The sequence below is a fragment of the Hemibagrus wyckioides genome, linkage group LG17 (genome assembly GCF_019097595.1).
Source record: "Hemibagrus wyckioides isolate EC202008001 linkage group LG17, SWU_Hwy_1.0, whole genome shotgun sequence".
In the NCBI taxonomy this organism is placed as follows: Eukaryota; Metazoa; Chordata; class Actinopteri; order Siluriformes; family Bagridae; genus Hemibagrus; species Hemibagrus wyckioides.
The window spans coordinates 13,234,065-13,256,143 of NC_080726.1; the positions used below are offsets into that span (position 1 = coordinate 13,234,065).

Genomic DNA, 22,079 nt, shown 5'->3' on the forward strand with positions numbered 1-22,079 from the left:
ATTTCCTGTAATGTCAGTACACTCTCTCAGAAAGCACAAAATTCACTATAAAACTACAAAATAAAAGTTATTTTTTTCCCCTGACACTGTCAGTGATTATCAACTGATCCTAAATCAAAATCTAAAAAAAAAAATACATATAACTTAATAGAATAGGTGATATATAAGATTATATAAGATATATAAGAAATTGGAATAAACTGTAATGTACATACTGCTACACATTCTGTATATCAACACAGTGTGTGTGTGTGTGTGTGTGTGTGTGTGTGTGTGTGTGTGTGTGTGTGTGTGTGTGATGTCCAGCAAGGGGCGCCACTTTCACAATAATAAAACAATCAGCTGTTGGTTTTAAGAGCGTTCACCCAACAGCTGTTTGCTTTCAATGTAAATCTTATGTGCAGTATTAATTTATTTCACCAGTATGGATGTTCAAGATAAACTTTCATCTCTTTGCTAGTCAATTTTGTCAATAGCATGTATCTATTCATCAGATAAAATCCACATGTTGCTACTTCTGATGAAAGATAACCTGAAGTAACCTTAAATAGGATGAAGCTTGAATGAGTAGAACATATCACAATTTATTTAAAACAACAGTCCACATTTCTGTGGACAGCACATTAAATGTGGTTTTGCAGAGATATTTGTAACATACTTTTGTGATTCTGGTGCTAATTACTTGGTTGGTGCTATATTTGTGCTGTTCCTGTGTGAAGTTAGAGGTTATATGCTATGCTGAAACCACAAGAGCCTCTTTTCTCGTTTATCAGCAATGTTCAAAGGCATAATAATCAGCAATCCAGTGGCGATCTGAAGGCAGCAAATGCAGGACTCCAAGTAATGCAGTTCATGTATATGGAGAATTTACACTGAGTTACAGCAGAGACTTGGCTCAGTCAGTCAGATGATGAGTATGATAGTGTTGATGGTAGTGTTAGCTGAAATTTGAAGGTATGGAACCTGATCTGTTTGAAGGTACAGATATGAGGTAAGAGAGCTGGACAGACTACAGGATCCTGCTCCATCAGCCACTTGCCACTCAAGGTCAAATGTCATTGGGTTAATGTGAGAAAGTGAACATAGACCAATATTTTGATGACTGTTATAAAGTGAACATGTTTTATTAAATGTAAAAAAGCACCGTTGCTCAATTAAAGTATATATATATATATGCAAGCATGAAGGGAAAAAAGTTCAAAACCCTCATAACAGTAAAATCTGCCTTGAATGCCCTGCATATCAATATATATATATATATATATATATATATATATATATATATATATATATATATATATATATATATAAAATATAATATATATTTATATATATATTAATCTGCATTCAAGGCAGATTTTACTGTTATGAGGGTTTTGAACTTTTTTCCCTTCATGCTTGCTTGTATTATGTCTCTTACTAAGCTTGGCATCTGATGTGTCTCATCAAGCTGGATTGGCTGTGTAGAGGTGTCTTGCCTACAGGAGTCAAGGTAAGAATCCCTACCATTGTGTCACACTTTTCTTTATTACACTACAACCATAACAGTCCTAGGAATGACTGTGCATTAAACCCACATGCAGGAAACCTTTCCCTCTGCCTGCTTTCACAGTCTCTGCAGGACGAAACCTGTCCTTTACTTTGCTCCAGGCAAGTTGCTTAAGTAAGGATGATGCTCCCGTGGGAAAGCTGCTAAGCCTGCTACAGCAAGCCTGGCTCTCATGCAAGCACTACTGCTTCATCATGGTCCTCTCTTCCCAAACAGGTTTCTGCAAACTGTTTATAACTATCATGTAATGCTCACTACAAACCCTTTAGTTTAGTGTCATATCGGAAAATAAATCCTGAAATCATTAAGATTTCAACAAATAACAATACTTATCATAGGTAGGCAGCATATCAGGGGTATGGAACATATGAAACACTGTTTTTGTGTTTAGAAGTGAACAGAAAGCAGCACCTAGAAACACACACACACAAATAGAGTAGTGAGTACACTTTATTTGTTCCCTTGATGCTTGCATGGCAGCACTGATGACATCATGGGAAAAGTGTGAGTCAATGAGAGAGATAGAGATAGAGAGAGAGAGATAGAGAGAGAGAGAGAGAGTTTGACAAAACTGCCAGTAAGATATGAAAGATATAGAAGAATTGACACCAAACTGACAAACGGATGTACATAAACCACAATCACAGAAAAGTGTATACTTACAGATTAAAAGTGATTAAAAGTGTAAAGTGATCTCTGCATGCTGATTTATCCAGATTTTTATTTTATTTATTTATTTTTTTACTTAGTTTCTTTACTTTAACAACTACTTTAGAATGTACTTATGAAACACACTCTATCCAATAGTTTTATTTAAAATGCAAGCGTGCCACATCTTGTCTTTTTCATTATTAATACTTATTAAATATTCATAGAAAGAATGGATCTTTAATATTTCTTTAGAGAACATCCTAAAGGGATTCTAATGAGAACCCTCTCTGACAGATTAATACTCTGCTAAAACTTTCCAGGGCTTTTTATAACACTTTTAGGGTTAGCAAATGGTTAGATTGAACCTTTCTAGGCTACTCTGGGTGATGCATTAGGAGCTATTTAAAAATGCTAGGTTTTGAACAATAATCTTTCAAACAATAAAATACATAACATTTTTTAAAATATATTTCTTTTTATCTGCACTGCACTGTATCTTGTGCAATCAACCCACATCAGAACAGCGTCCACAGAGACAGCTGGCAAAATATTTTTGCTTTAAACTTCATAATTGTGTGTGTGTGTGTGTGTGTGTGTGGTAATGGTGTTCTCAGCAACATGCTCTTTAATTTTCTCTGCCACTCTGGCTGCCTTGTGGCTTCCTTGGCTCTGTGGTGGGACTACTGAGGATACATGTTTTGTATTTTCAGTACGCACCTTTTACCTGAAAACACACAATACAGTGTACATTTAAGTATAATTTAAATGGCATTGTTGGAGATTATGCACTTTAAAAGTAAACCAAATGCACCTTATTGGAATTTAATTAAACATGAATTAGGGTAAGTAGGTTGCCTTGTTTTGGCTCAAAATAATAGCCAAAAAGTTAATTATGTAGCTAGTTAGATAATAGTATATATTCAGTTTAATGCTGTTCTCATCGCCATTGCCACATCATCTCCACTCATGATCATAAAGTTTATAGCGTAAGCATGGGGCAGCGTGAGTCCTGCCCCTAATGGAGCTCTATGAGTGCTTGCAGTTCACATATTGACCACTAGGTGGAAACAATAACGCTATTGACCTAAAAGGTGCAGGGAGCATGGTATATACACTATATTGCAAAAGTATTCGCTCACCCATCCCAATACAAACTTCATGTGGCCTTCAGATTAGCTCAAGAACAGTGCGCAGAGAGCTTCATGGAATGGGTTTCCATGGCCGAGCAGCTGCATCCAAGTCATACATCACCAAGTGCAACGCAAAGCGTCGGATGCAGTGGTGTAAAACACGCCGCCACTGGACTCTAGAGCAGTGGAGACACGTTCTCTGGAGTGACAAATCGTGCTTCTCCATCTGGCAATCTGATGGACGAGTCTGGGTTTGGCGGTTGCCAGGAGAACGGTACTTGTCTGACTGCATTGTGCCAAGTGTAAAGTTTGGTGGAGGGGGGATTATGGTGTGGGGTTGTTTTTCAGGAGCTGGGCTTGGCCCCTTAGTTCCAGTGAAAGGAACTCTGAATGCTTCAGCATACCAAGACATTTTGGACAATTCCATGCTCCCAATTTTGTGGGAACAGTTTGGAGCTGGCCTCTTCCTCTTCCAACATGACTGTGCACCAGTGCACAAAGCAAGGTCCATAAAGACATGGATGACAGAGTCTGGTGTGGATGAACTTGACTGGCCTGCACAGAGTCCTGACCTCAACCCGATAGAACACCTTTGGGATGAATTAGAGCGGAGACTGAGAGCCAGACCTTCTCGTCCAACATCAGTGTGTGACCTCACAAATGCGCTTCTGGAAGAATGGTCAAAAATTCCCATAAACACTCTCCTAAACCTTGTGGACAGCCTTCCCAGAAGAGTTGAAGCTGTTATAGCTGCAAAGGGTGGACCGACGTCATATTGAACCCTATGGATTAGGAATGGGATGTCACTTAAGTTCATATGCGAGTCAAGGCAGGTGAGCGAATACTTTTGGCAATATAGTGTATGTTAAATAGCAAAACTCACTCAGAAGAGGTAACTAGTAAATCAACTAAGTTGAGTATGTACAGGGTAGTGAATAAAGACTATATATGAGATATGATTGGGTTGTGTCCCAACTCTCCCAGTGGATGAGCTGCAACTGGCTGACTTGGAAGTTAGATAAAGCTAGCTGATAAGGGGCAAAACATTAAAAACAATTACAGCTCCTCTGTTTTGTGTTGTCTCCGACTAGCTATGTCCCCAAAACACCTACAAATGACAAGCAACATGATTGACAGAAAAGTCTTTATTTGTATGGAAGTCAGTGGGCTTTATTATTATTATTATTATTATTATTATTATTATTTAGAGCCAAGGGTCCACACAGACAGGAGCTTTACCTTTGAGTTTGTTAATGCTGCTTTTACTTTATGATTAATAAATAATTACTCAGTGACTGATGGCATGTTGTGTTCATAAAGTGAGTGTCATTCTTACAGGGTTTGGAAGCCATATTTTTGGTTTTATCTACTGAAATTGTTGAGCAGACGCCCTAAAAACTCTCCGTCTTCTTTGTGTAGGTTAAAGTTATAATTAAATCTGCCAGACACTGCTTAAGTAGTGCACACCCTGATCTTATCTGATGTTGCGTTATTCAGTCATGCTGTGAAGAACTTCATTTCACACAATGCACCGCGCCTCACGGATGCTACCAATGTCTGACAAGAGAGGAAAGGGGAAAAAAAAAACTCCGCGAGACGCTCGGCAAAGCCGAAGAGGGTTCACGAGTGAACGAACGGACAGTAGGACTTGTTAAAACAACTCAATTTGGGTGTTAGTCTGATGGCCGTTTACTGACCCCTACAAACTGACAGTTTTATCCAGTGGGGCGTTTTTGCTGCAGGTTGTTTACTGCCCTGAGGTAGCACTGTAGATGTTTAAACATGTGTTTGCGGTAACATTCGAGTCGGCGGTACGGCTACAGCCTTCCAGAAAAGTGCCAATGCTGAGGAATGGATGGTGAAGACGGGAACATGGTGGCCACTCGGGATGAACAGGTGGAGGGGAACAGCGCGGACACATCAGCCCTTCAGCAGTGCCAACTTCTCCAAAACATCATCGACATCACCATCTCCAATTTACAGGGACTCAGGACCAAGTGCGCCGCGTCCAACGACCTGACCCAGCACGAGATCCGCACCCTGGAGGTGATCTCTCACTCACTCACTCACTCACACACGCACGCACACGCACATACTGACTCACTCACGCACGCACACACGCACGCACACGCACATACTGACTCACTCACGCACACACACGCACGCACATACTGACTCACTCACGCACGCACATATTGACTCACTCACTCACTCACTCACACGCTCGCTCGCTCACTCACTCACTCTCACACTCACTCACACACTCGCTCACTCACTCTCACACACATACTCTCACACACTCGCTCACTCACTCACTCTCACACTCACACATACTCACACACTCGCTCACTCACTCTCACACTCACACATACTCTCACACACTCGCTCACTCACTCACTCTCACACTCACACATACTCTCACACACTCGCTCACTCACACACTCGCTCACTCACTCACTCTCACACTCACACATACTCACACTCGCTCACTCACTCTCACACTCACACATACTCTCACACACTCGCTCACTCACACACTCGCTCACTCACTCACTCTCACACTCACATACTCACACACTCGCTCACTCACTCACACACACATGCTCACTCACTCACTCTCACACTCACTCACACACTCTTACACACTCGCTCACTCACACACACACACATGCTCACTCACTCACTCTCACACTCACTCACACATACTCTCACACACTCGCTCACTCACTCACTCTCACACTTACTCACACATACTCTCATACACTCGCTCACTCACTCACACGCACATACTGACTCACTCACACACTCACTCACTCACTCACTCACACACGCACATACACACTCACTCACACACTCACTCAGTCACTCACACACACACAAACTTGCATGTTATTAGATGCTTCAGTTAGTCTTTGAAAGATGGGTAATACAAACCGATGCAAACATGAAAACTAAGAAACACGAAGAAAACAACACAGGTGCAACAGGTGTAACAAACAAATGGGGGTATGGGGGGGGTATGGAGAAACAAATATAGTGATAAGGATACATCTGGTAGGACATAGTGGCTTAGTGGTTAACACATTTGTCTCACACCTCCAGGGGTGGGGGTTGAGTCCCACCTCTGCCCTGTGTGTGGGCAGTTTGCATGATCTCCCAATACATCAGGAGTTTCCTCCCCCACTCCAAATGTTTGCGTGAAGGGGTGATTGACATCTCTCAGTCGTGTGCATGAGACTGTGTCTCATGATGGGTTGGCACCCTGTCCAGGTTGTCCCCCACCTCATGCCACGAGTCACTTGGCTTCCCAGGTGACAAATCTACAACATTGTTAGGTGTGTTTAGGTTACGTGGCGTGTGAGAGAGAGAATCAGTGTTTTAATGGAGGTTTACTGATGAGCAATATACAACTGGGTTGTTGCTGTGTCCTGTGGCTAGGAATTCTTATTATATTATAATTCCCTGATAGGTTATGGCTGACATCCATGTTGAATTCAATTCCCCAGTTTGTTATTTCATTTCATGGATAAGGACCATAATATTCATAATAAAGTTAAACAACATTTGAAATACCTACGAACATAAAGAGCTAGCTTTGTTTATATATTTAAAGACAACTAGATTATTTCCCTTAGATTAATCCAGATTAATTGCTTATAGTTCTCATGTTTATTATAATGTTCATCTCATAACTTAGAAATTTTGATGATTTCATCAAACATGTCCAGGCAGGGAAATATTATTTTATTTCAGATCCATACTTAGGCAAAATTATTTAATGTCCAAAAATTCTGTTTCAGAAATATGTCAGTACAATTATATGCGTCTTTAACGTCACAAACAAACATTTATTCTAACATTTTGGTACCGAAATATGTATAGCACAAAGTGACTGAGGCTGACAAGCCATCCTTTTCATGCCCGTGTCAGTCTCTAAAGCTGCAAATGTACTCAGCGGGACTACAGATCATTTATTTAAAAATATTATAAAAATAACATAAACATATGTATTTGTATGATTGTGTTTATTTAAGTTTTTTTATTTACTTTGTCTTTCTGGTTTTAATCTTACTATTAACTTTCCATTGATGGCACGATAGAGGAAAAAGTGTTTGGACTCTTTCCTGGTTTCTGTTATCAGATGTGTGATGTTTTATCTACCTTTTCTAAAAGCGGTGCGTTAACGTACCTCCTTAAAAGCATACAAATTACAGCCGAGTGACATCCTAGAAACCTGTAAAACCGGAGGGCTTTAATGTAGTCAGACTGTCTCTGCAAATTTAGTGATGCATTTCATTTTGCCAATGTTTGTTCATGTAAAGTATTCTCATATAAATATGCAAATCTTATTGCTGTTATTTATAACCACTAGTTGTAATTCAGAGCACCGGTGTACTATACGGAGCAGCAGAGGGCCTGTACTTAATTACCTCTTTAAACAAGAGAAGCCGGTGTCAGTTGAGACTGTGTACTATTTCTAATGAGACACAGGTAGATTGTGACACTGTGTGAATGTTACCTGAACATGAAAGCAGAGCCTGAAGCTGCAGGATCTTCAACATTGTGTGCTCAAAAACTGCACATACACGTTTACAGATGCGCTCTTAGTTTACATGTGTTCTTTCTTTAATGAGGGGGAAGAAAAAAGGACATTAGATCTGCTTAATGTTGTTTATGGTCTTCTGCTTTCTGAAAGGAATTTGGATCACATTCATGTGCTTGGGGGATATTTTTAGGGAAGAAAGATTTATAAATGTTCCTGTTGTGAATTGTGAGCTGAGTTTTTACTCCCACTGTAGCTCCTTTCAGATTCTTCAAAGGCTGGTTACAAAAATGTTAATTCCATCCGCACCATCCTATCCGAGTGCCTGTGGGGTTTGTCATATTTTTGTTTTAGAAAGTGGATTTTTGTTTTTTTGGACCCCCCCCCCTTCAAGTGGAGGGTAGCATCATGACGTATTCCTCGCTCTCTCACTCTCGCGCTCTCTCTCCCTCCCTCCCTCTTGCGCTCTCTCGCACTCTCTCACTCTCTTGTCACGAATAAGCTCAAGTACTTTTTCTGCTCACTATCATTTTCAGAAATTATTTTTAATTCAGAGTGAAAGACAAGCACCATCTATATGATCATTGCACTCTATGTTCTGTACTTTGCACTTCCTGTGCTGTATATATCAAGTGTGCGTCTCTGCAGTTTGGAGATGGATATAATTAGCGAAGAAATGAGCATGGTTGGCAAAAGAAAGTCTCAGGAAGGATCTCAGATGTGCCAGTGTTCTTGCACTTCCTCTTACGTCTCTGAGCTAGATGCTACACACAGAAAAAGGTGTGAATAACTAATACGACAGCTGAGAAATAAATGGGTGTGATTATTAAGTTCAGAGATACTATAGTACAAATTTAATGATGGCATAATAGAGTGATAGCAATCTGTGGATCTCATGATTCAGTTCTATTCTGATGTAGGTTGCCAGAAATGTGATTATAAATCGGTTCTTGAAACATCTTAAACAGTCTTGATCTCTGAGTACTAGAGCCTTTCGTATGATTTTGAGCAGTTTGGCAACTTCTTGTTGATGAAAATGATTGTGTTAATGTGTTTCTGTTAGGCCTAACCTCTCACAAATAGATATAGATAAATCGACCAGAATAAAGGTTCTGATAAAAGTATTGCCTAGATATGATTCTTATGCATTTTATTTATCATGGCCTCTTGAATTAACTTAATAAATCGGTCAATTCTCTGTTAAGTTCTCTGCTTAAAGAACAAAGCTATAGAACTTTGCTACACTTACTCTGTCAGTTACGCTGACTGACTTGTGTTCTCATGGATATTGCAGTAGGTTATTTCTACAGGTCTACTATCCTGCAGAGGTCAATTCCACCCCTGATCCATCACACATAACCCAGTTAACCAGGCCTTCAGCAGGCATCTGAACTTTACACCTAGGTGTGTTGGAAGTCAATTGGCCAGAAATGTATATCATTTATATAATCTGTAAAGAAACAAAGGATGTGGGCATTGCCTGCATGATCCAGGGTGTATTACTGAGGCATGTGGATTAATTGTAATAAGTCACTGTCGTGGGAAAAAAAAAGTTAAGGAGTGTTGTTCACAGTGTGCATAGATTTGTTATTCACAGAAACCAGCCTGTTCACTAGCTAACAAATACTAATAGGCTTGTTATATACCACAATATATAATATTCTGTCAGAGATATGCAAAATAACAAATATGACCTCTATCTTTATATTATAGATCATATCGCATTTTAAGTGTTCTCCATGTGTTTGAGTGTGTTTTCACTGGATGCTTCGGTTCTCTTCAAATATATAGCAATTACTGGATTGGCTCTGCTTTTACGTCAGTGTGATTGAGTGTGTGTACATGATTCCCTGTAATAGGCTGGCATACCGTCTGGGGTGTATTCCTGTCCTGTGCCCAGAGTCCCTGGGAAAGGCTCTGGATTTACTGTGACCCGAAACCAGGATAAAGTGTTTATCTAAAGATAAAGCTGTCTGCCAGTAAGTTCCATATCATAATATCTTAGGATTAACTCACTGTGTTGGGGCATTCGTACTGCTGCATCAAACGACGTCATTGTATGTGTCTGTTCCTGTTACAGTTGTAATGAGTGGGGGTTGATATGTCAGATGGCCTACAAATGCGATTATCTGATGTCTGTATCTGGTTTGCTTTGCAATCTAATATAGGTTAGACAAGTGTCACAAAGTTCATCTTAATCTTGATTTAATTATGCATGTTACAGTTTATGGTTGTGTTATCTTGTGGTTTTGACAGGGGAGGTTTAATTTTTCTAAATGTCTATATAATTTGTCTCTGACATGTTAATGTGTTTATGGTCTTGGCTCAGTTGTACATGTACTGTTCATGTAAGATACGTTCATTCAAGTTCATCTAAGATGGACGTGTCCATTGTTTTTATTGTTTAACTCATCTTTACGTATACATGTTTTAATGGTTTAAAAAACTCTTGTAACATAGTGTAACACACAAGACCTGTAGGGGATTCTTGCAATCCAGAGTGCTTTAAACAGTAGCATGGTGCTGCATCTGAGTCGAATTGCAGTTTGATCACATTTCTAAATCTTCTTTTATCTTTAGACAAACCAACTTAATTAAGTTTATTAATACGTAATTATTACGTATTAATAAACGTAATTATTAATACGTAATTATTGAGCCTACACATGTCCATAAGGATTTTGTGCACTGTTCTTAGATGCAGGACTACAACTTTTACAGTAATTAAATGATCACAAACTCTGATCAAAAATCTTCCGTTCATTTGAGTTCTGAATGAATGAATCTTCTATTCACTTTGTTTAAGTAAGTTCACTTGTTCATACATATCGGTTGAAGCAGATAGCTGGAGTAGACTACAGATAAATTTTTGCATTCGCTTTAATAAATGTATCGGTTTAATCTGTGAAACTGGAAAACATTTTAGCCCAGAGCAGAATTTGCAAATGAGAAAAATGTTCAAGTGAGCCTTTGTGACTCGGAGAGGAAATGTGTTTTCTAGCCCTGTAAATCCTGTTTACCTGTAGCATTGGGCAAAACCCCTATGATGTGTAGGTGTTAAACTATCTTAAGGTCAAGTTCCAAAAAAAGACTCGTATCTGTGATACGCAGGTATACGTTCCCTTAGAAAACCCAGTTGCCGTAATAAAGCCTTGAAAGCGCTTTATTGTATGATCCCATGCATCACAGTCCTTTAGTCTATCACCAGCGAGAAAGGGGGTGATGGTGGTATTTATGCATTTGAATAAATAATAATGTGGATGTGGTGTTTGGCCTGAACGCAATCTGTATAGAGTGATCATGTGAATGCAAAGCGCTACTCAAGATACTTTTACAGTGTATCGTTGGTGGAAAAGGCCAATCAGGTAGAGGAGCACGGAGCCTCTAGATCAACTGTTAGTTTCAGGAAATCCCCATGTGGTTTTTTTTATTCGGCTCTTTCTCTGTTTCTTTCCCCCCTTTCTTGTTTCTTTCGTTGTCTTTGTCACTCATCTTGACTTTTTGTCTGCCCTTTTCCACAGATCATTTTCCGTAGTGGAGACATGCATGGTGGCCGAGTAAAACTGACAACGGTTTTGGGCAGACACGTATTATGTCATGCCACCCTATTACAAAACGGTGAAATGGCAGTGAACAGTTTTCTTAAAGATATGAAGTACACTAGAAATTTCCATTTGCCAATCTGAACTTCACAAGCTATTTTTCACACCTAATATGTAATAACTTTACACTTTAATAAAGGCTAATTAAATGGTACAGTACATAACACTGCTTTATACAGAATTTTCCATGATGTTATCTAGATACTATTATAAACAATGGGAGTGGGTCGTTGTGCAGCTCTTCTAGTCTGACATGTAGTAACTTGAGCCGCTGCTGTCTACAATTACTCTCATCACCTATTACAATTGTGACGTTTCTCCTAGGCATTTAAATCAGTCTGTGAATCGGCGACGTACCATGGTCATGCTCTCCTCACCTTTGTTATTTTTTTTTTTTCCAGCAACACATGGGCTTTTAACTGAATGAAGAGTTGCAGTTACACGGCACAACCCAATATCACTTTAATGCTCCCGCGCTGTATACATTACTACTTTCCGAATTAGCTCACAAGCTGAATTAACAAGCATTAACTGAATGCCAACACTTGCTATGCTCTATTTACACACACAGACTTTGTGTGCGTTGCGTCTCTCGAGCCCCTCCGTGATTAAGTGGCTGATTCTTATTGTACTCTTGCGTAAGGCTGCAGCTCCAGTAGAGCATGGTTGGCTGCATTCTCTTGGCCCACTGAGGTTCAGACAGTCTATTGTCAGTCAAGCTCTTAAGTTAAGCAGGTTCCTATGAATACCCCCTCCTGCTCTCTGCCCCTTGAGAGGTGTAACGGAGAAGGCAGATGAGGAGGAAGATTGTCATTGAATACAGCAGCAGCCCCGCGTATTGTGCCAGGCTGCGTCTGGTGCAAACTAACACCCCGGCGTGTGTGAGGTTCGCTCGTGGCCGAGCAGCGCATTAAATCAACCCAGGGCATCTTCACAAGCAGCCAGTGCGCCTCCTCCTACTGCTCCTCACCTGCTGAAACTTTAATGCTATTCATTACTCATCTACAGTCTGTACAGTATACATTAGAGCCATCAGGACGGCGATACTGTTTGAATTATTGAAAATAATTCTGAATTGAAAGGCAAAAAACCAAAAAACTAATTTGAACATTAAGACACCTAACTCAAGTGTTTCCTAAACTTTTTAGCCAAATGCCTATTTGTTGTTTGATGCTGGGAAAGAGGTCCGAATGAATACATGTCATTTATGGCTTAATTTATTTTTACATATTTTTATTTTTACTATGTATAAAATATATTTTATATTTTAAATAATATTTTATTCTAATCAAGTATAAAATACAAACTATATTTAAAGTAATATTTCTCAAATGTAGTTAAGAGTTTTCTTATTGCTTTTTCTGTGGCTGAACCTCAGGTTGTCGTCTGTGGGCATATAGTTCACCAGGGTTAGAAAAGAAAAGGTTGTCTGCTTGCTCTTCTTGCTTTATTAACTCCTGACAGGGTTTTAGACTGGTGTAATTTTTTTAGTCCATGACCTACTAAACTAGTATTGATGTATTCATTGATGGAGAGTTCCAAAGCACTTCTTTCAGTCACACAATTGTTAAATATCTGCTGTATACCATAATGCTATACCTGATGTTGTGAGCATGTAAAGAGTGAATAGATCAAAGTGACTTTTGGAGTGGTTATAAATATAAATGTTCTCCGTAAAGATGAGTTCAAAGCAGATTTTTATGTGCAGCCTAGCTTTACATTGGATACAAGGAAACAACAGCACAAAAAAAATGTAACACTGCTTTCCGTGTTTCAAAATGCAACACACTTTTCACTTTCTGTGGTTTGTGATATAAGCACATTGTGTCATAATACTGATGAGGGTAAATCGTAATTTATTTAAATGCCAAATATTAGTGATGAAAAATGAAAATGATAAACGGTTACAGGAATTTGACCACCCTAAGTAGACTTTATTCACAGAGTCATCTAATATCACCTTAAATGGGTGTGGTCAGAATAAAGGTAAGAAGAGGAGATGAAGCTTAAATGTGGAAAGTCACCAGTCCTCCATGACCTGCTGCTTTTGCCAACAGAAAGCATGTATTTTGAGTCTGAAAACATTCAAATAGACTGTACAGCACCCAGAGCGAGGATTGCTGATAGGGGCTCTAAAGGTGCCTGATGCAGTACTATCGTATGTCTTTTTGTGTGTGAGACTCTATACTTTCCGGCCTGTGGTTCATCAGGCAACTGTGTGCAGAGATGGATGTCTCTGTCTTCCTGCTCTGCTTGTTTGTCATGGGTACAGAAAAGACAGGTCAGACTTGCTTACTATAATAACTTCAAGCTATTTATAAACAGCCATGCATACTGTTTGGAGGGCTTCAAATTCAGGAGGAAGACAGGTGGAGCCACAACAGATTGTCCCGCCTGCTAGTGACTGACAGGTTAGCAGGCTTATTTTCACAATTAGTCACAGTCATCTCTGATTATTATAGGCATGTCTGTTACTGTGCCCTAATGAATCCAACGAATGGCATTGTTTGGTGGGTGTGGACTAGTGAATGCCACATGAAGGCAGATTCTAAATACTTACGGTACTACGGATGAGAAATATGCCATAAATATCATATGACGATATTGGAAGAAATTTTCTTGTGCATCAGTGGATAGGTTTGGCATGCAAACTGGAAAAATAGTTTTTTTTTTTTATGTATGAAAACATTCTGCACTGACTAAGATTCTAATATCAGATCAACTGCTTCCCCCATTAACTGACCTATTCATAACCATGAAACTATTGGTGAAGCATCTTGTTCCTTTAAGCAACCTAATAAACTTGTTCTTGCATCAACCCATTTTCACACTTGCAGCTAACCACATGTGTAGCCTGCTCACACACAGACAGCAAGAGCAACAGCAGCTTTCACCCACCATATCACACTGACGTCACTTATGGGGATTTCCTCAGCTCTGGGTCTGAGTGTTTCGTATGTTAGATCGCACATAGAACTGGCTCACAGAAAGTCTGCAGTAAATATTGCGTCTTCTCACAACACTTAACTTTGTAACATTGCAGAGTTTATCTTAATACGATTTTTCTGAGCTGAGGATTTTATGATAAGGCATACTTGTACTGTTGCATTTTTCTTCTTCTTTATTTAATTTCTACCCTATTTTCTTCTCTCATAGTCTGGTTAGAGGAGGGATAATGTGCTTACTCTGGAGCACGTGAAGTCACCACTCATTTTCAAAATCAATGCCATCCTTTCACCCAGACAGCAGGGCTGATTATGCTCTAGTGGACGTGCGCTCCCAACCCCACATGTCCATAGTATCGTCAGATCTTGCGATCTCCTGATATTATGATGTCATTCTACTTGGGCTTCAGGTTACTGCTGGTTGCTTGATGTCCAAACATTTAGTCTAATACTCTTTGAGTTTTTCAAAGCTTCATGATCACATGATGTCCAGTAATAATCACAGTTGATCATCAAGGCTGCAGTGTAGCAACAGGGGGTCTGAATACATGAATGATATTTATGTATTGCTTTATTTTCATATGTTTAAATTATATACAGATTTAATTGATTATTTAAAAAAAATCAAACAATCAATAGGTCCTGAGAGTGAAATTACACTGCAGTAGTTTCACTATGACACTTTGGAAACATTTTGTGCGCCATGACCACATGTCCAGTCATATTCACAGCTGATGTTCATGCCTGCAATTTTTCGGTTTCTGACTCTCTGTTTCACTTGCCTTGAGGCCTGTATTGAGACATTCGGCAGACATTCCTTTCTAGAGTGAATTGAAATTGATCTCATTTACGCAACTGAACAGTTGCTGGTTAAGAGCCCTTGTTTAAGGGCCCAGCAATGGTAGGTAGGTGCTGGGAGGTAAACTTATGACCATCTGATTGGTAGTCCAACATTTTAACCACTTAGGTACACAGCCTTACAAACTGATAGTAAAAAAAATCTAACCATTCATGTTGCATCACATAAGATTTTTCTTGGGTGGTGTGTGTGTTGCGTAGTTTCCATATTTACACATATTGGGAATGGACTACTTCTAGTGAAGCTATAGTGAATAAACTGACAAGTAAAATAACTATGTGTTTAAAGATAGAAGATTATGCTTAGTTTTGGTTCCTCTGTAAGCTCTTTGTGGTTTGTGTGTGTGTGTGTGTGTGTGTGTTCCCCCTGTAGGTGAAACTGGTGAAGTACATCAGTAAGCAGCTGCAGTGTAAGCAGAGGGTTCCAGTGTGTGAGCGATCGCTGGCCCTCAGCACATACCCACACCTTGTGGATTGGCTCCATACCATTAACCTCAGACCTGAATTCATAGAGGTATAGTGTGTGTTTAATTAAATAAATGCTCTTTTTCACATTGTAATACAAATGCAGTAAATGTATACTATTTGCTGAAATGTATAACTGTACTGTAAATGCTGTCAATGGGTTAATTGCTGTGGAACAGTGTCAGATACAGGATTTCCACTAGAAACATTTTTATTATTAGTTCTCATTGGTTATTTCCAGGGGCAGGGGATTCTCTGACCATGACAACGGAATACTCAGTTCTGCTTTTGCTTTTTATACTAGAAGCTGTGACTGCTGTTGCGGCGAATGCAAATTTCTGTTGTTCAGATTAGCCTTTTATACTCGGTCATGTGTGTCAGTGTTGCTACACTCGCATGTCCCGGTTCGAGACTTTTTATTTTTTAATGCTTGTGGATTCTAGTTCTAATAATTACAAAATTAAGTATTTATCACACATTGTGCTGTCTAGGCGTAAAATTAAAATGGCACATACGCTATTTCTCAATTCCCAATACAGCTGCAGTCGCCCTCGTAGTTGGGTATAATAACACAAGATAGTGATAATGATATTGACAGTCAAATGACAAAATATCTGCTATTCCATACAAAGCCATCTGATCTTACAGTTTGAACATCACATAAGCCTGTTATAAAATCATATGTTTAATGACCATGAGTCTATTCACAGTCTTCTTCTCATTGTGAGGTAATCTACAATTGCATTGAAAACCTCCACCCATAAAATTCCAAATTTCATGATATGCTTGTGAAAGAAAAAGAAAAGCACTTATGCAGTTGAGGTGAGAATAAAACCTAAGAATAAAACTGTGTATGACAATGAAGACAGAGAGAAACAGAGAGAGATAGAGGTGGAGGATTGTTGGTGTATCTAGCTGCATAAACGAACTTGTTGCATGATCTCACTGACATTCCAGTTCCCCCATGGGCTCCCACACCCGATCTGACTCCTAATCCTAGAATGTGTCGAGTCAGCCTCTCTGTCCTACACGCTCCACTCACTCTATTTTTACACCCTAACGACCCCCGGTCTGTGTGTACACACAACATGCACCTAACTGGCTAGAACAGGATTCCACCGCCTTCCACAATGCCTCGTCTACTTTCATTTCATAGAAACAAACCGAGACGACAGAAGTGTTTGAGGTAACGGAATTAGAGGAACAGCTCAGAACTATGGCCTTAGATTTGTCCCAAAAAGGACACAGATTCATAATACCAAGTATGTCATTACCTGTGTCTGTGCTGCACTTCGGATGCTGAGATAAACAAGCTGCACAGGTTGCATGTCTTTTTTTTTTGTGTGTATATTTTTTATGGGTGTGTTGTCCATCTTTAACCACTTGTGTGTTTACATGTGCATGTTCCCTCAACACTATGTCTTTTGTCATATGGTGGCACAAAAAGCTTATTGCCATTCTTTTTTTAAACTGAACAAAGGCTTTTGTCCTTCTCTGAGCTGCATGATTTCACACGGCAGGTATGCATCCATGCGACTGGTGACCTACATGCCACCTTTCTTTCTCTTGTTAGGCCGCTTGGGAGATGATGAGCGCCAAAAGTCACGTTCACAGCAGCTATGCTGCTGCAAGTGTCCCAAAGGTTGTGAAAATATTCTCAGGAAATACACAGGAATGTCCTTTGGGGCAGACAAGATCAGACTGGCTCTTTGAAGAGAGTTTGTGTGATTGTGCAGTTTAGGGAAATGTTTTGTGTGTATTCTCCAGCAGAGACACTGGGTTTTCCAGTATACCACAGCTAACAGGAATCCTATCTAACTCCTATAGCTACACGAGCATTTCTTCGGAAACGTCTATAGTTTGTTTTTGTTTTTGTTTTTTTAATCAGTGATGATAACTATGTAATTTGAATGTTCCTAGAATAGCAGAGGGCAGGGTGGTTTGAACACACACAGTTTATTGCAAAGTTCTGCAGTTTGCTCAGCTGCAGTAGTAATAGGTATGCACTTCATGCTGTATTCCAGGAAATGAAAGAAAACAGTTATAACAGTAATGCCATTTGAAACCTTTTGCTTTCTTGGTTATTATGACTCATGCATGGAGGCTACTGTAAGTGATTTGACTTGCCGATGGAACATCATTCCACTGTTGAAAAACATTACCAGATATTTAATTAACAGAAAAATCACCTAGATACTGTTCACTGTACATACAGTAACATTCGGGATGATGAGAAGAGTCCGTGTTGCTCAACCCTATTTCAAGAGAACTGTAACACCTGCTCAGATAGGGAAATTCTGCTAAACGTCACTGAGCAAATACTACATTTGCTGGATTTCTCTGTTTGTATTTGAATATCAAGTAACCTGTTATGTTGCATCTGTATTGCATTAACCACAGACGTAACATTTCAGTAGCACAATGAACAAACAATTCTTCATCTTTCTTCTTAGTACTGTTCCTACATTTCTAGTTCTTGAACTATACTCGCAATGACAGTATTTTACAGTCAGTGTATGAAAGAGCTTCCAACACTGAACATTATTTACTGAATATGTAAGAACACTTATAAAGACTCTTCTACAAACGGATGAACTACTTCACACTGTGTGTTTCTTAATACATACATGACTACAAAGGTAAAAAAATACTTATTTTATATATACAGCCTCCTTCAAAAATCTTAAAACAGAAAAGCAGTTCTTTTATATTTGCTACACACTGAAGACATTTGGGTTAGAGATTAAAAGATAAACATTAGATTTCAGATCTGATTGTCATCTTTCATTTCCTGATATTTATATCTGGATGTGTTAAACAACTCGAAAGATCAGCCATATTTGCACATGTAGTCCTAACGTAAATAACATTCGATATGTTGCGTCATGACACCATGTTAACTCCATCATGCCTAACCTGTGAGTGTGTGGTTTATATTGTACGAGTTTATGTTTTAGATCATGAGCAGATTTTTCGTCTATACTTTAGACCTCCCATCACTTTGCTAGAGGTTAATCTTGGTTTCAGCCATTTTGTGGATCATCTCTGATTTTCTTTCTGAATTTAAAACCTTCCTTTTGATTTCTGCTGCTTTTTCACTTTTTTTTCCTCAGCTTCAAATTGGCTTACATTTCTGCTATAGACAGCTCTCGGGTTTTCATGTTGGTTTATCCTTTTTAACAAATGCATTCTTCCCAGGGCTCAAACCTAGAGTAGATATTCAGAGCTATTAATTGTTTAACGAGTTAGTCTAACAGGGCACACCTCGGCAGCAAGAAACACCAGTCAGTTATGTGTTCCAGTATTTTTGTTCACTTGAAAACTGGGTGGGTTCAAACAAAGGTGTCATGCTCTTTGTTGTTTAAGACATCTAGATGTGAATATAAGGAAATGATATTTAATCTCAAGCACAAATGTCTTCAGTGTGTAGTAAAGGCAAAGAGAGAAAAAAAAAGAAGAAAATCAGCCTTTTTGTGGCAGTATTTTCGGAATGGAAGTAAATACACTATGAAAGTGCATGACTGCTAGAAACACGCAAGTAAACGCAATGAATTGATTGGATCACTATGTGTGTACTTTATTAATGTTAATACATATAATTAGATTGTCATATTTAATACAAATTATAAATCTTATTAAAAATATGGTAAAAGTGATTTGCATTTTTGTTTCCATACATTAAGTAATGCAAAAATCTTTCAACTGGAAAGTTTTTGTAATATTTTTCACTAGACATGTATATTAGGTGAATAAAGGTTAATTAACATCCATTTGAAAACAGATTATTTACTTCGAATATATAACTTTGTTTTTAGTAAAGTCCAAATTCATAAATACAGATGGCCCGTTCCGTGCTCACATCCTGTGTAGTCACAGGAAGAAGGTTTTCTCTTAAGGAAGGGAGGACCATGTGGTGAAAGAGGGGGTCTGACCCTGAGCTTTGCTTCCTGCGATTTAGCCTTCTCTCCTTTTCCTTTCCTCAGTGGCCTTACAGGCGATCCTGTGATTTACACTACAAAGGGACCAACCCTGCTGAAATGTCTGATGCTTTCTAACAGGAAGCCGAACTAACTTCTTTCTCGCACAGATCACCCTAACTGATTCACTGAATTAAAGCGATTAAACTTGTCAGTGCTTGTATCCTTATAGCAAACTGATGTCAGAGATCCGGTTTGAGCCTGAGTTTTGTGGTCAGTGATTCCCTGTGGTGGTTCTGGTTATGTGGAAGTGTAGTGGAGCAACACCAGAGAAAAAAAAATGGTGACCACATCTAACAGGAAACACGTGCAGTGCACACTCAATGTGTGGTTTAGGTGTGTAGAGTGGGAGATGTGCCATCTGGTGATAGGATGATCAGATAGCTAGAAGACATTAAGTTTAAGAGAAGGAGAGTGAACTGAAAGAAAGAAACAGTTTGAATATTACACATGGAAAAGAGTCAGTTGTGCAAGTGAGATAGATTGGAACATAGTCAAAAAGATGTCAGGGAGATGAACGGAGAGAGAGAGGGAGAGAGCATGTTAGGTTGAGGGGAGGGCAAAGAAGGAGGGAAAGATAGTTTGGAAAGGGAGGTGGGGTGAGTAAAAGTGTGCCACTCTCACACTCCCACTGGCTTTTGAAGGGACACAAGGATCTTGCTTACGTCTCGGGATGATGATATATGGGAAAGGATTATTTCAAACCTGACTTTGGTAGGTTATTTCTTATTATTGCTTATCTCTTCACATCCTTTCTAAGCAGCACATGTGGACTCCTGTAGTTATTTTCTACTCTGATGTTGTGGTTTCCTGCCTGTGCCTCTCTCTGGGCTCATAGAGGTTGCGTGCAGTTTTAACTCCTGCGGTAAGCTGTTAACTCTTTGTTTTGTACACACACTCACACGTAAAGAGTGCGGGTTTATGGTCTTAACATCCAACATAATCAGGACTTTCTGACCCAAGAAGATTTTGTCAGAGGTACTACAGGTCAGTTCGTGTATACCTGTTTGGTGTGTTTGGGCTCAGTTCAGCAGCAGTTTCAGGTGAAACTCTGTATCAGGTGGCAGACAGGGAGGAACCTTTTATCAGTTAGGTTGTAGCTCTGACTGTTTAATGATTTGTGAATGGTGCTTTCCATAACACAGAATGCTGTTTATGGATCGCACTTGTTTCCTGGTTTTATGATTAGTGTAGTCTTGAGTATCATATCCAAACTTACGTCAACCTGGATAACAGGCAGAAAAAACATGTCCAGACACCATCTTGGTGTAGGTATGTGTCAAACCCTTTATACTCAGCATGTTTTTTTGTCCTGGCTTGCCTTTAGCAACTGCAGCCTTACACAAAAATATTCAGTGCATGGAAAAATACAATCTCTGAGATATCGATCTGAACGTTTGTATGAAAACAATGCTCTGTTTCTCTATCTCTCTTTCTCTCTCTCTCTCTACCTTTCTTATATATATATATATATATATATATATATATATATATATATATATATATATATATATATATATATATTCCATATCATCAACTTAATGAGCAACATCTGTATACCTGTCATGCAATTGTCCAATCAGCCAATCATGTCGAAGCAGCATGGTAAACAGATACAGGTAAAGAACATCAAGCCTCAGAATGGGAAACAGTGTGATCTGGGTGTCTTTAATCATGGCATAGTTGTTGGTGCCAGTATTTAAGAAACTGCTGATCTGATGGGGTTCTCAACCACTACAATCTCTAGAGTTTACTAAATATGGTGTGGAAAAAAATCCAATGTGTCAGAAACACTGACATCCGTTTTAGGAGGAGAGTGGTTAGCAAGTCTATGGTAACTCAATTAACAACTTAACCATTTACAACTGCGCTGAGCAGAAAAGCGTTTGTCAGAAAGTGCACAATACATTGAGCTTGATAAGACCACATAGGGTTACATTCCTGTCAGTCAAGAACAGTAATCTGAGGCTACAATGGGCACAGACTCACAGAAACTGGACAGTTCATGTTTGGAAAAAGACCCTCGATTGTTTTTTAATATTAAACTTAAAAGTTTCAGTGAGTCTTTACCCATTGTAGCCTCATATACCTATCCCTGGCTGACGGGAGTGCAACCCAATCTGCTGCATGGTGCTAGGCAAAGTGTGTTCTGAGCAGCTTTTCTACTAAAATGGCTCTAAAAGGTTATTTTACTTACTGTAATATTTCAGTTTGTATTTTATTTTTTCATACCATTCTTTGTGAACTCTATAGACAGTTGTGTATGAAATTCCCAGGAGATCAGCAGTTTCTGAAATACTCAAAACCAACCATCTGGTACCAACAGTCATGCCAAGATCAAAGTCACCGAGATCACACT

General features: G+C 39.1%; 1 protein-coding gene across 4 annotated transcripts in view; it reads left to right on the top strand.

Annotated features, from left to right (window-relative positions):
* Positions 1 to 4,891: 4,891 nt before the first annotated feature.
* ksr1b (kinase suppressor of ras 1b) overlaps positions 4,892 to 22,079 on the top strand; it is a 38,595-nt gene continuing 21,407 nt past the window's right edge. Inside the window, exons 1-2 of one of the 4 annotated variants that reach the window (XM_058413518.1) lie at positions 4,892 to 5,376; positions 15,652 to 15,792. In XM_058413518.1, the coding sequence (XP_058269501.1) occupies positions 5,182 to 5,376; positions 15,652 to 15,792 (336 nt within the window). In that variant the 5' untranslated portion in view covers positions 4,892 to 5,181. Of the gene's footprint in view, positions 5,377 to 15,651; positions 15,793 to 20,059; positions 20,435 to 22,079 lie in introns of those variants that run through there. The other 3 variants (XM_058413514.1, XM_058413515.1, XM_058413517.1) reach the window with 3 other exon arrangements.